The following is a 14475-nucleotide window of genomic DNA, read 5'->3' as shown; positions in this document are numbered from 1 at the left end:
ACGTATATCAACACTAAAGTCATTAATTCAGATTAAGTGATAGATACAACCCTTTGAAACTAACTTTCTCTCCTGAAGGTATGAAATGAAACGATCCTTAGGCACTGCCGAACTACTACCTCACTCTATGACTAGCTCATTAGGAATCTAGAACTTCACAACTCGAGTTCTACAATCTATTGATGTATAACAGTCATGAAACCAGTCCTACCTAGAATGACATCAAAATCCACCATGTCTAACTCAAGTTAATCAACCATGGTGTTCTTGTGATTGATTGAAATGGGACAATCATACTAGACTCTTTCTGATAGATTAGACTCCCCAACAGGTGTTAGAAACACAAAAGGGTTCACAAAGTTTCTCAAGAAGAACATCAAACTGATTTAACATAAAGGGTTACAAAAGATAAACTTTATCGTGGGTCTAGCAAAGTATAAATATCAAAAGCAAAGACTTTGATCATACCAGTGACAACATCTGGAGATTTCTCTTGCTCATGGAAACTAGTAATCGCATAGAGGTGGTTTACTCCTCCACCAATTTCGAAAATAGCTCCTTTAGGTGCATCCCTGTCCGGTGGAGTAACGAACGAAAATTGGGCTCTATTTCCTTGATTTCCACTACCTTGACGGTTCTTTGGGCAATCTTTCATGAAGTGAACCTCTTGTCCGCACTTGAAGCAACCTGTCTAACCATCACGACACTTACCTGGGTGGATTCTACCACCTTAGAAAATGCAGGAGCCCAGTTGCCTCCTTCGGCCATACTACCTTGAGATTGTGCAGGTCTAGTTTGAAGTTCTACGAATTTTAGGCATCATACTCCCCTTTGTTCCTGGGTGCAGGTGCACTAGCAGATGATGGAGCAAGCCCCTTTTGCTTCTGTTGAATGGACGTATGATTTACATTACCTTTCTGCTGCCTGGACTCATTCGCTGTCTTACCTTTTTATTTCTGCACTCCTCCCTATACCTCAACTTATCTTTCTTCAACCAGCTGCACATAAACCATCAACCGCAAAATATCCATGTTGCCTATCAACGTCACAACCTTACCTTTCTTACTCGACAAACGAGATAGCCCAGAAACGAACAAGCTTATTCTACTCCTCATGTCCACAACCATCTCCGAAGTGTATTCGGATAGTTGGGTGAACTTCAACCCATATTCATGCACACTTAGAGAATTTCGCTTAAGTATGACGAACTCACGTACCTTCACCTCTTTCATTTCTCGGGGAAAGAAACGCCTCAAGAAAGCTTTCTCAAAACACGCCCAACTCGCAAGTGGTGAATCCTCGGCTCTATCCCTTTTCAACTAATCGAACCAAGTCCTAGAAATAATCTTTAGTTGATATGCAGCTAGCTCAACTCTCTTAGTATCAACAACATGCATCACATCATGTACCTTCTTCGATTTCTCAATGAAGTTCTCTGGATCCGCAATAGTGCTTGAACCGATGAAATTCAGAGGCTTCATCCTCAATCCTGTCTAGCTTCTCTCGGCTGCCTAACCTGGTTAGTCACAGCTTTTCTCAACATCCAGATAGCCTTATGTAACTCAAGATTAGTAACTTCCCTTTGAGGTTGCACTTCAGGTGCATTAGGTACCCCCTCTTCTGGTGGTTCAAGCCAGATGACCTTAGACATCTCTTCGTGGAGGCATGGTTATCTGAAACATGCGCAAGCTCAAATTAGAAGAAACTTTTTTCAGATCAAACTCTAATTCACAGAGTATGAAAGAAGTGAGAATATTTTCTTAGTGTCGCAGCCTCGTAATTGTAGATATGGTGCGCTTCACACCTGCAACCAACACTCCATTGACATGACCGACACTCAAAAATCATTGCTGGCCTCAAGTGAACCATTGTCCTGGCTTACTTACTCAGAGAAAGACTCTATATATATTTATAATGATCAATAACACTATACTCGCTTGAATAATAAAATACTAAGAACGCTTAAAAATTCAAACATTCAACTTGGCCAAAATGGCAACTCAAGTCTTCACATATGAAATGATAGTGTAGAGACTATTGAACTACTAACTATCTATAAAGCCTCTAAAACAAATAGGGATATTGGAACAGGACCCCCAATCATCCTAACAAATAAAAATTATAAAGTAATGAAAAAAGAGACCTTCAGAAGCAATGAGGCTCACCAATTGACTTTGAGTGCTGAACCTAATCAACAAGGCGCTGGATGTTAATCTTGGTTACCTATGTCTGCATCATAATACGATGTAGGCCAACTGACATCAATACATTGAATGTATGAGTATGTGAGTTGGAATTCTAAACGATACATAAGCTTGAAAAGGATTCCAAAAGAAACACTTACATTGGCTCTTCTCAACTCATGAATAACTTAACTCAAAATATAGCCTTGAAACACATGCTATATATGATGATATTTATAAAACAATAAAAGCAACTTAGTTTGTTAAAGACAATGCAATAAAAAACTCAACTTTACTCATAAAATAAAGTAATATAGTTTCTATGGGATATTTTCTAACAGAATACCATCACTATGAGCCTAAGGGGTGATACAACTTATTGCCCACACTGCCAGAATTGTCTTATACTTTTCCGTCATATAGAACACTTAACTTAGTGGATGCACTAGCTTATGTTAAAAGCATCTTAAGAAGTCATCTAAAAAGTATGATCCTTAACTACCCATGATGGCTACATGGTTTATCGAGACTTGAGTTGCTATGAACTCGCATCCCCATATCGATGTTCAATACTACTTCCAATATATACATAGCTCATGTATTTGTAAAAATAAAACTATTTCTTTGATTTGAGATAATTACTAAAAACTTAGCTTAAAATCTCTCTTGGAATCAGTATTCCCTTTCTTTCTCAAATGTGAAAACATTTTAAACTTCTTGGGTATACTTAGTTTCCATATACTTCTTTGGAGAAATGAACTTCAAAACTTTCTAGAACTTAAGTCTTAAAACAAAGTAACAACGTTTGTAAAAGATTTTTGAAAACTTTATTAACTTTTCTTGACTTGCTTCTTAACTTCTAAACTTTACTCTTAACTCTCCTTGAATTGATTTATGAATTCAAGGATTATGATTTGTGATAGGAAATATGTCATGATGTTTAGGAGTGTTTTAAGATAGCTAAACATGGGAAAGTCACGAAATCACTATCTTAGAAAAAGTCTGCAATGCGGATATATTTATAAATAAATGGTCGCAAAACTAAATTTAGAGATAGAGGAGCCCGCGTAGAAGCCGTGACGGGGAGCTAATTTTTTCTCACTGGACCTCGTACATGTTCCTTGTCCAACTTTTTTCTTCTTCGTTTTCCAGCCCAAATTTGCCTAAACTCGACTATTATTCTCAAATTCACTTTACAACCGATACCCAGCAAATTTACTCAAGAACCTAACTCAAAACAACTCTAAAACTCAACGCAAAAATCTCAGTTACTCTTCAATTCAGCTCAATTCAAGAACATCATTCAAATTCAAGAATACATAACAAGAACATCAACTTTCAAACTATTTAAGGACAAAGTTCGATGAATTAAACATTTTTGGCACGTGGTCGAACGAACCCAATGCTACGAAAGACTCACATACCTTGTAGGATCAATTCCTTGGCGAAATCCACAACCAAGTTCGATCATTCTTGGCGAATCTTGTTTTTCCTCTTCTCATTTTTCATGTGTTCTTTCTCTATAAACCCTTACTCTATTTTCAAAAGCATAAACTAACCTAACTCAGTTTTGACCCCAATTAATTACTAAAAACGAATTTAATGAATTAGGTTAAAAAAAGACAAAACTACCCATCTAAAATCAGGATTGGTCAATTCCTTAATCAAATAGCCCAACTTCCAAAGGGAATAACTTACTCATACAAACTCGAAATTGCACAAACGTAGTGGAATTAGAAATATTGTTTCTAACATATTTCATTCCGTATCTAGAAGTACCTCTAAATAATCCTGAGCTAGAAGTTATGGACATTTGAAGTTGACCAAAAACTCATTTTTTCCAACTTACAAATTTCCAGATTTTCATTATTTTCAAAAATTACTACTTTTAGTTCTTAGATTCTTCCTAGCTATTTCAAATTGCGAGATGTTACAGGACTATTCGGCACAATAAGTCGGGATCTCCTTTTGTCCAATTCCATCGCTTTTCTACTTTAGCTTTCAGCATCTTTAAGTTCTGTAACTTTGTGCGATCTACCTCTGCAGAGCAGAACCATTGCGACTCCCTAATTATCCTTTCAATATCCCATTTGATTTTATCCTTCAAGGCTTTGCACTCTGGAAAATTAGCCTAAATCTCTGCCATTCGGCGACTCGACCAATGGGTTAGGCAATCCATAAGCCTTCTTTTCTTTATTTTTTCAGTTGCCTTGTTCCTTTTTGCTCATTAGTGTACATGTTTGTTCCTCAATCCAAATACCTGAAACTTAAGGATTTATATTATTTATTGGCACAAAATATGAATTTGAGGACACTACATCTATTAAAATAAAAACCTAAATGAGTCCAAATCATGGACTCATCAGGGATCATGTGATAGCTTACATGGTCTTATGTCGATTAGGATATATCCCAACTATAACAAGATGAATGAGGAACTAATACATTATTGAAGAAGTATCTCGAAGTGTTCAAAGTAACGAAAAACTAAGACATGCTTAAATAAGCATCTCATAGTGTTCAAAGATAACGAGATGAGTATGAACTAAGACATGCTTAAAGAAGTATCTCATAGTGTTCATGTGCAATCAATGAACTTAGACATGCTTATGGAAGCATCTCATTGTGTTCATGGACATCAAAGGATTGACTGATGAACTAAGGTTAATACACAAGTTTAGTATATGAGTTCAAGTATTTTAAAAGATGATGTTAGCTTGCATCAAAAGATGATGAGTATGGATGACAGCCTAACTTGGTTTGATTAGTATGATTCAGATTTATAGGGTCTTACTCATGCATTGCACAAGCATGCCTTGAGGTTACTTATGAAGTGTTTCCCTTTATTTTTTGTTGGTCTAGATGCATGGATTAGGCCGATGAATATTTTGTTGTCTCTTATGATTATAACTTATGGTTTCTAACTACCTCTATGATGATGTTTAAACTTGGCATATAACATGCTTTGAAATAAAATGTCCCTTTTAGCATATTTTAATGTTTTTATGCATTGCTATCATACTTAGTGCATTTTTGTACTAACGCTTATTGTTTCTACATTTCCCCCCAAGTATAGGGTCTGGTTCTCGAGGTGATCATTCTAGTGGCTAAATCTTGGAATTTTGTATCCTCCTAGATTGTTAATGAATCCTCAAGGTTTGACGATGACTTTTTCATATGTTATAGCCCATTTCATGCATCTCCTTTCTCTAGATATATTATATGGGCTAGGCCATACAAGTATTGTAATAGATGTCTATATTGAGACAAGTCTAGACTTTTTATTTTTTGTGCAATTTTTTTTAAGACTTGAAATGTGTTTTACTCTTTATTGTTCTAGTACTTTATGTTATGATATGATAAGTGGATTATATGGGACCTTTTGGTGTTCTATGTTCCTTGTTATATCTAGGGGGTACTCCTGGGTCATGAAAACCTTTGTAATCAAAGCAAAAGATTTAGAATGATTCTAGGATGACGTCTCAAAATCCACATCAAGTAGAGTCTTGTTCGTAATATGAAGCGCGCCACATTTATGAATGAGATGCTACAACATGTTTTGGAAATTTCACTTCTTCATTACTCTTAAGTCATGGTGTAGATTTAAATCTAAAATCTCTCTCTCTTAATCCTTCTTTTGTGTCTTCAAAATATGAATACATAAAGGGATAATTCTAGAAGTATGGAGGATGACAATATGAACCAATGAGCTCATCCTCTAGCTCCCTAATCTCTCATAGATCCTTTGGTTGAGAATGTGACCCATGCAGAGTTTAGGACAACTATCAAAATGTTGGCTCAAGACATGACGACTCAAGACAATAGAGAGGTTGTAGCTCTGGTGAATCCTAATGTCGATTCGGCTGCTTCTAAGGTGAGGGGTTCTGCACGAATGAACTCTCCAGATTCCATGGCTCTAAGGTGGAAGAGGAACCTCAAAGGTTCACCAACGAGGTCAATAAAGTATTGAGTATTATAGGGGTGTCTTCGAAAGAAAATGTGGATTTAGTCTCCTACCAACTAAAAGATGTGGCTCAAGTTTGGTATGATCAATGGAAGGGTGAGAGACTTGTACAAGTGGACCCAGTAGAATGGGAATTATTTAAATTGGCATTTCTTGATAGCTTCTTGTCCCTCGAGTTGAGAGAAGAAAAGGTACAAGAGTTCATCAAACTTCATCAAGGAATTATTAGTGTCAAGGAGTACGCTCTAAAGTTCACCTTACTCTCAAAATATGCTCCAATTATAGTGGTGGACTCAAGGGCTGAGATGAGTAGGTTTATGTTGGATGTGTAAGACTTGGTTTAAAAAGAGTGTCGTACGACAATGCTCCTCCATGATATGGATATCTAACGTTTTATGGTGTACGCCCAACAAATTCAGGAATCAAAACTTAATAAAAAGTCTAGAGAGGTAAAAAGGGCTAGGACCGGTGATGGGAATTTTTCTAATGCTAGACTTGATGGACATGGTCAACCTAGAACTCAACAAAGGCTTTCAGATAAAGTGGACCCCAATGCTTATAGTTATGACCAAGATAGGGTATCTAACCCTATTCCAAAAGGAGAGGGTAATAGTGAATGTTTGTTGCTTAAGCCCACTTACACGAAGTGTGAAAGATAGCACTATGGTAGGTGCCTAGCCGCATGGACGGCTGGTTTGGTTGTGCAAAAAAATGGTCACAAGATGAGAGATTTCCCTATGCTTAAGGAAAAGGGGGAGATGCCAATCAAGCTTCTCTTAGAGGTTCGAATTCCAATGCTCCAAAACAACACCGATTCTATGCACTCCCTTCTAAAGATGACCAAGAGAGCTCTCCGTATATAGCCACCAGTATAACGATAGTTCGTTATAGATGTAAATGTTTTATTAGATCTTGATGTTACTTGTTAGACTTTGATGTGATTCTCGGTATGAATTAGTTGTCTTCCTAGTATGTTGCTATTGATTGAAGAACTCGTATAGTCAACCTTTAGTTCCCAATTGAGCCTATCCAAGTTACAGTGAGCAAAACAGATTATTTGTATTGACATACTTTAAGGGTCAGTTATTTCTCAAAGATTGATTTTTGTTCGGGTTATCACGTGATCAAGGTGAAAAAGGGATGATATTCCAAAGACGGCTTCTATAACCCAGTATGATTGTAATGAGTCTTTGGTTATGTCATTTGAGATGGACTTGAAAGAAGTGGTACTTAACGAATTAGTAGACGCTTACTCCCAAGGGGGAAATGGTGTGCTTAGACTACAAGGTTGTTGATGTCCCGATATCCTCATATTTTTCCTTCTACTCCTACTCTATCTTAAGACAGAGTTCCTCTTAGTTTGTTTTATATTTTGGATTCATGAGTGTTTTATGTGTTCCATGATCTCCTTACGTTATGCATGTTCATGAAAGCTTATGTTTTTAAAGAACATGAATTATATGAGTGTTGTCCCTCATATTGTTATGCATTAAGTATAAGTTGTCTATATGCTTTATGAGACGAATTTTTAAACATGCCTTAGTTATGGTTTTTTAGAGTAAATTGCATATTGACCCCTTCAGATTGTGCTGAGCATGCTTGTAGCTTGGAGAAGGTAGTTCATCTTATGAACATGAGAAATGGTGAGTTTACATGCATTATGGGTTGTTAGATGTAGTTCATACTTCCTTGTGATGCATTGAGGAGCATTATTTTGATGTTGCATGTATGATAGGCTACTAGTCTTGAGACTTTACTTATGCAATGTGTCTAAATTGTCATTCGAGGACGAATTTTTCCAAGGGGAGATATTGTAACGTTCCAGAAATTAATAGGCTAAACTAGAGCTTAACATGAGGGTTAGAGACGTAAATCTAGCTCCCTGTATTTAAAAATAGAGGATTTCATATTAGAACATCAAGGTACGACCCTTCAAGGACCAACCATGGTCCTTGAGAAGGACCACAAAACTGCTAGAAATTAGTCAACCATGGCAGGATCCACGACAATGGGTGTGTCACACGCTCCGTAGGTGGTGTCTGTAGGTCCTAGCCTGAAATCAGGTCCTCTGAACCCAACACAGTACACCAGCATGGGTTGTGGTTCGAACCACAGTCTGTCAATGAGGTCTAGTGGATGGGGCTTGGGAACTGTTTTTAGTGGGTTAGTTTAGAGGTACTTAGGGGGGTTTTGGTTTTAATTAATATTGAGTGGTGTAATTTTATACTAATTAGATCACATGTATAAGGATTCAACCCTTAAATTAAGTCATCCAACTCATTATTTCTTAAACTCAAATCAATTCCCAGAACTTCCTCCTATCCAAAAATGCTCTCTCTAGAAACTCAAAGAAGAAGAAGAAGGAAGTTACAGATAGGGTTCAAGGACAAGGTTCTTCACATCAAAATCATTGGGATTAATTGATAAGATATAGTAGATCTTCATCCATGGATATAATTAATTAATGGATCCCCTTTTAAATCTCAATTTTAAAGATAGAAATCTCCAAAAGCTAAGGTGTGATTTTAAGGTCATGGTTCCTTTAAAAGAAATCCAATGCTCTAATTACTTCATATTATGTATGAATTGATTATTTATTAAGTTTTTTATGTTGAAATCTCCAAGAAGCCATGAAATTCTCATATTTCCTCAATTATGATATTATGATGTGGGTTTGTTGATGAAAGAATAATGTTATGGGATTATGCATGTAGTGATTGGGTTAATGTGTAAATTAATATAATTACTTGAATTATGATGATATTCATGTATAATTCTTGAATTCTAGATGTGTTGATTGAAATTAAGTTTTAACCTCAAGGAGGTAAAGTATGATATTATGCTTGACTATGAAATTTGAGTAAATTCTGTAATGATGCTTTGAGAGTGAAGTATTAATGATTAGGTTGTTGTAGTGGGCTGATTGAAATTAAAGTTACGAGTTATTCTCATGAACTCATAATTAAATTAAAGTGAAAGTTTTATCACATAATGAATGTTCTAAGGTTGAAAGGTTTTTCTCACCTAATTGAATCTAAGAGTAGAAGTGATTATGGAGTGTGATAGTTGCTCATGCATGGTAGCTAATATAATGAATTAACATGTATTTGAATGTCTAGGATATCTGTGCTGCATGAGACTTGAGTTAAGTAACACTAAATAACTATATTGTGGTATTTATGCCTAGTACTGAGACATGGAGGCTCACACATAGTTGAGTCCGGGCTTCCGAAATGGGAACTATAACCTAGTAGAGTCCGGGTATCCCAAAGTATATCTCATGAGATGGGAGCCTTCACCAAGTGGAGTTCGGGTTCCTAGTGGCAATCTTTGTATCCCATAACTACATGCCCCGTAGGATGTTTAGCTAGTGGATATAACTATCCCATAACTATGTGCCCCGTAAGATGTTTAGCTAGTGGATCCAACTAAACTAACAAATTGGTTCTACGTTAGTCAAGTAGACCAACCCTTTTCGGTGTGGATAACATCAAAGGGGATCATGTGATAACTCACATGGTCTTATGTTGGTTAAGGATATATCCCAACTATAACAAGATGAATGATGACTTAAGACATTCTTAAAGAAGTATCTCAAAGTTTTGAAAGTAATGATGAATTAAGACATGCTTAAAGAAGCATTTCATAGTATTCAAAGATAATGAGATGAGTAATGAACTAAGACATTCTTAAAGAAGTATCTATGAGTGTACATATGCAATAAATGAACTAAGACATGCTTATGGAAACATCTCATAGTGTTCATGGACCTCAAGGGCTTGACTAATGAACTAAGGATAATACATGAAGTTTGGCATACGAGTTCAAGTATTTTAAAAGATGATGTCAGCTTGCATCAAAAGATGGTGAGTATGAATGAGGGCCTAAATTGTTTTGCTTAGTATCAGTGGGGTTTTACCCATTCATTGCATACGCATGATTTGAGGTTACTTATGAAGTTTTTATCTTTATTTTATGTTGATCTAGATGCATGGATCATAACGATGACTATATAGTTATCTCTTATGATTATGACTTATGGTTTCCAACTACCTCTATGATGATGTTTAAACTTGGCATATATCATGTTTTGAAAATAAGTATCCCGTTTAGCATGTTTTAAATGATCTTTTATTTATGGCTATCATACTTAGTGCATTTTGTACTAACGCCTATTTTTCTTAATTTTCCCCAAGTGTAGGGTCTGGTTCTTGAGGTGGTCATTCTAGTGGATAAAGCTTGGACTTGTATATCTTCCTAGCTTTGTTGGTCAGTCCTCATTGTTCGAGAAAAACTTTTTCATATGTTGTAGTTCATTTCATATATCACCTTTCTATGTACATTTTATATGGACTAGGTCTTATATCATTTAGGTATTGTAATAGATCGTTATACTGAGACAAGTCAAGACTTCCGCTTTTTTGTACAAAATTTTTTTAAGACTTGAAATGTCTTTTACTTTTTATTGTTCTAGTACTTTATGTTATGATATGATAAGTGGATTACATGGGGGTTTCTATGTGCCTTGTTACATCTAGGCGGTACCACTGGGTCGTGACACCTCCAATTCATAAATCTGGCACGCTTCACACTCATGAATAAGTATCTACTCAACGCGGCTTGTCAGACATCCTAAAATCTTACTAAAACATGATGCTTCGAATTACAAGTTTGTCACGACCCAAAGTACCCTCTAGGCATTACAAGAAGAATAGAACCCTAAGAGGCCCTAAACATGCCATTTTACATAAGCATGACGGCAAAAAATACAACACGAGAGAGAGAAGGCAATACAAGTTTTATATCATAAAAGAAATCTGAACATAAGTGCAGAAATCCAAACTTAGTCAGACATAGACTTTCTAAATATCATAAGAATGGTTGGTACATAACTCATACGCCGTGTACAAGTCTAAAACAAAAGACAGTAACATAAATAAAGCAACAATGACACTTTCCTCGAAGCATGAGTATTCACCAATCCACGGTACTAACAAAGTAATCCAAGTTAACCACCAATGGGAGGAGGAGCATTGGATCCTATATTATGAGACAATATAGGCACAAATATGTATTAATACGATGAATATACTAAGTATGGGTAAATTCATAAAATTTAGGCATGATAGCATGATGAAGTTAAACTTGATATGCAAGACCAAGTAAAATAAAATAAAATAAAATTGAAAGAAATAATAAATCATATATGAGGTTAGTGCATAAATCAAACTATTTGAGAGACTTCCGTAAAACCTTTGAAGAAAACATAGCTCATTTGTGGGATATTTACCATTAACCGACAATAAGACCATTTGAGTTATAACATGAAATCTGGCATGACCCTTACACCAACAAGAAGAATCTACTTGCCAAGGTAAAATTATGTCACATTCATTCTTTACTAAAGTGTATCCACTAGCTTAGGTAAACTAAGACAATTCTACGTGGGCACGTAGCTTGGGACAAGAGAACTGTTGTTAAAGACCAAACCTCTACTAGCAGTAGGGTCTTCATTTTAAAGTACTCTCGGTACTAAGTAATATCAATGGAATAGACATAACCATATTCATATCAAAATACTTTAAAAGGCAACAATTAGGATTAAATCCAATCATAAGTCATAATAGAGTAGCTCCTTACAAATTAAAATTTCGTAAAATTTTCATAGTAAATACTTAGATTTCTAAGCATCTAAATCATTGTTTTATTCAATTATGAGAAAATCCTTCACAAACCATTGACAATTTATAAGCATCCTTTAGTCATAAATCATTATTTTCATAAAACATGCATAAATCCTTAATTAAATTCATTATCATAGTTCATAATTTCATAAGCATTATTCATAATTCAAGTTCAGGCATAGGCATGGGTCCCTATGAAATCAATTGAAATTCATGTAATTAAATCAAATTATGCATAATATGATTGAATGTAAACAATTGAATCATGATAAATAGGACCCATGGAAAATTGCATGAAACCCTAATAGAATTGGATTAAATTAAATTAGGAGATTGAGATTCTTTTAGGACCTAGTGAATAAAAGAAATCCATTGATGAATTCACACATACCTTGATAATCAAAGTCCTAAGAATCTAAGGAGAATGAGATCTTGAAGCTCAAAACAGTTTCTCTTCACCTTAGAGCTCTTGAGAGAATTTGGAGAAGAAGACTTGAGGAATTTTGGAACTTTTTGGTGAAAGAGAGAAAATAGGCTTCCCGGTGAGGGTAAAGAAGATCATATGGGTAGTTATAAGGCAAAAACGATGTAGTTTAGGGTTAGATGGGTGGGAAAAGATCAAAATATCCTTACTTAAAATTGTCAAGTGACTACTACGGTTTTGACCTACGACATATAGGTCTTCCTACGGAATGTCCTAGTCAACCATAAAAATCACTTATTCAGACTTAAAAATACTAGACAACTTCAACGAATCATTACTACGGGCCGTCACCTCTTCTACGGCTCGTAAAATCACTTGTATAAGCCAAGTGATTAAAACCCTCCAAGTCCAAACATCTTTTCTCAGAACCCATCCTATGATCTGTAACAGATCCCACGACTCGTAAGTCCAAGGTTCCCAAAATTCACCAAGTTTGAATCAACTTTACGGTTCTTTCAATGGCCCTTGAAAATCTTACGGCTTGTCATGTTCATCCACAAACCATCATCAGAGACTTGACATTTTCCAATTTTTGAAATCCGTCTTACGGCCGCCTTCTAAGGCCTATAGAATCTTTTACGAATAGTAGATCCTGCGACAACAGTCAACTCAAAATTTGCAACTCCTTTCCAAAGTCAACTTCCATTTTCCGATGTATTACACAACTACTCTCTCTGTTTCTATTTATATGTCACCATTTTAGGTTTTACTCCTTTAAGAAACTAGGTAAGTTTACCATTGTAATCTTATTTAGTGTTCTCTTGAAGACAAGTTTTCTATAAATGAATATGAATTTATTTACTTTGATTAACTAATTTGACCAATGAACATGATTAAGTACTTAAATTTTCTATGTTGGACAAATGTATACTTTCAAGGCTAATAACTTTCAAAGGGTAAAACTGGAAGAATAATGTATTTTATGCATTAATTTTGTGAAATGACAAATATTAAGGACTATTTATTTTTAGTAAGAATGACATATAAAATGAAATAGATTTAGAAATGGGGGGGGGGTGTTAATAATCATTTATTTTTAATAAGGACGACATATAAATAGAAACTAAGGGAGTATTTTCTTCTTCTATCCCAACCATATTCATTAACTCTTATCTTTATCATTTTGTGGAATATATATAAGGAACATAAGTTAACTTTTATACTTTTTATTTTCTTCTAGACATCAACTCCCAAAGAGTGTCAAAGAATGCAACAGCTTAGCTTGTTGAAAAGATACATAAATAAGGTTGTCGAAGGTGATGATACAAATGGGGTCATTTTCGGTTTGTTGTCTTATTTCCTTTCCTCAAATGACTCATTTCGTTTTGGTACAGTTTTTAGTCATTTAATGAATGGGCTATGCCTTATTTTCATTTTTTTAAAAAAAAAAATTAAAAAAAGAAGAAGAAGAAGAAGATACAAATGGGGTCATTTTTATTAAAATAAAAAAAAATGAAGGTAAAATTTGAAAAAGAGAAGTATGATGAAATTAAAAAGGACAATATTTAAGTGTTCTTCAAAATTATCATGATTACATACTAATTTTTAAAGAAAGTGAAAAAAAATGTAGGAAAAAGGATAATAGTTCTTGTTAATTCTTAATTAGTGATGGTTAATGAGTGCGCCGCTTGGCCTGCTATGTGCTACTAACATTTTTGTTGTTTTAAAAAAAGAAAAAAAAATGAAAAAGAGAGTAAGAATGAGAAGTAAAGTGAAATGGAAAATGACAAATTAGTCAGTGTTTGTAACGCTTATGCTTAGAAAATGTCAAAATAATTGTTTGTTATACTATTGGTGTCCAGTTGTCTAAAAACTAAAATTTATATATCATCTATATTAACGGATATATATGTGTCATAATTTTATTCACAAATTTCATATTTATTAAATACTGGATCGACGGATAAAATTATATCACATATCTCTATTTAACCTTTTATTAAAGTGAAAGGCATATATGCTTTACTTTTAAAACGACGGGAGCAATAATATCACAAAAATATGATGAAATATATCTGTATGTTAGTTACAATAGTTTATGGGTATACGAAAGAAGGAAAATTTGCATGGGCAACGTAAGTTGAGTTGTTGTTTTGTCCGATAAATTAAAAAAAAAAAAAAAAAAAAAAAACTTTGCTATAAAACACCCCATTTCTTGTT

At 34.8% G+C, this 14475-nt stretch overlaps 1 protein-coding gene across 1 annotated transcript; it reads right to left on the bottom strand.

The window, feature by feature from the left end:
• Positions 1 to 980: 980 nt before the first annotated feature.
• Positions 981 to 1651, bottom strand: LOC107006523. Its single transcript, XM_015205056.1, has 2 exons — positions 1517 to 1651; positions 981 to 1319 (listed from the first exon to the last, which is right to left on the bottom strand). The coding sequence occupies exons 1-2, from the start codon at positions 1649 to 1651 to the stop codon at positions 981 to 983; spliced, it is 474 nt and encodes a 157-aa protein (XP_015060542.1).
• Between the last annotated feature and the right edge of the window lie 12824 nt (positions 1652 to 14475).

Source organism: Solanum pennellii, chromosome 12 (genome assembly GCF_001406875.1).
Source record: "Solanum pennellii chromosome 12, SPENNV200".
Classification (NCBI taxonomy): Eukaryota; Viridiplantae; Streptophyta; class Magnoliopsida; order Solanales; family Solanaceae; genus Solanum; species Solanum pennellii.
Note: the sequence above shows the minus strand (reverse complement) of the source record. Positions and strands in the feature narration are given on the sequence as shown.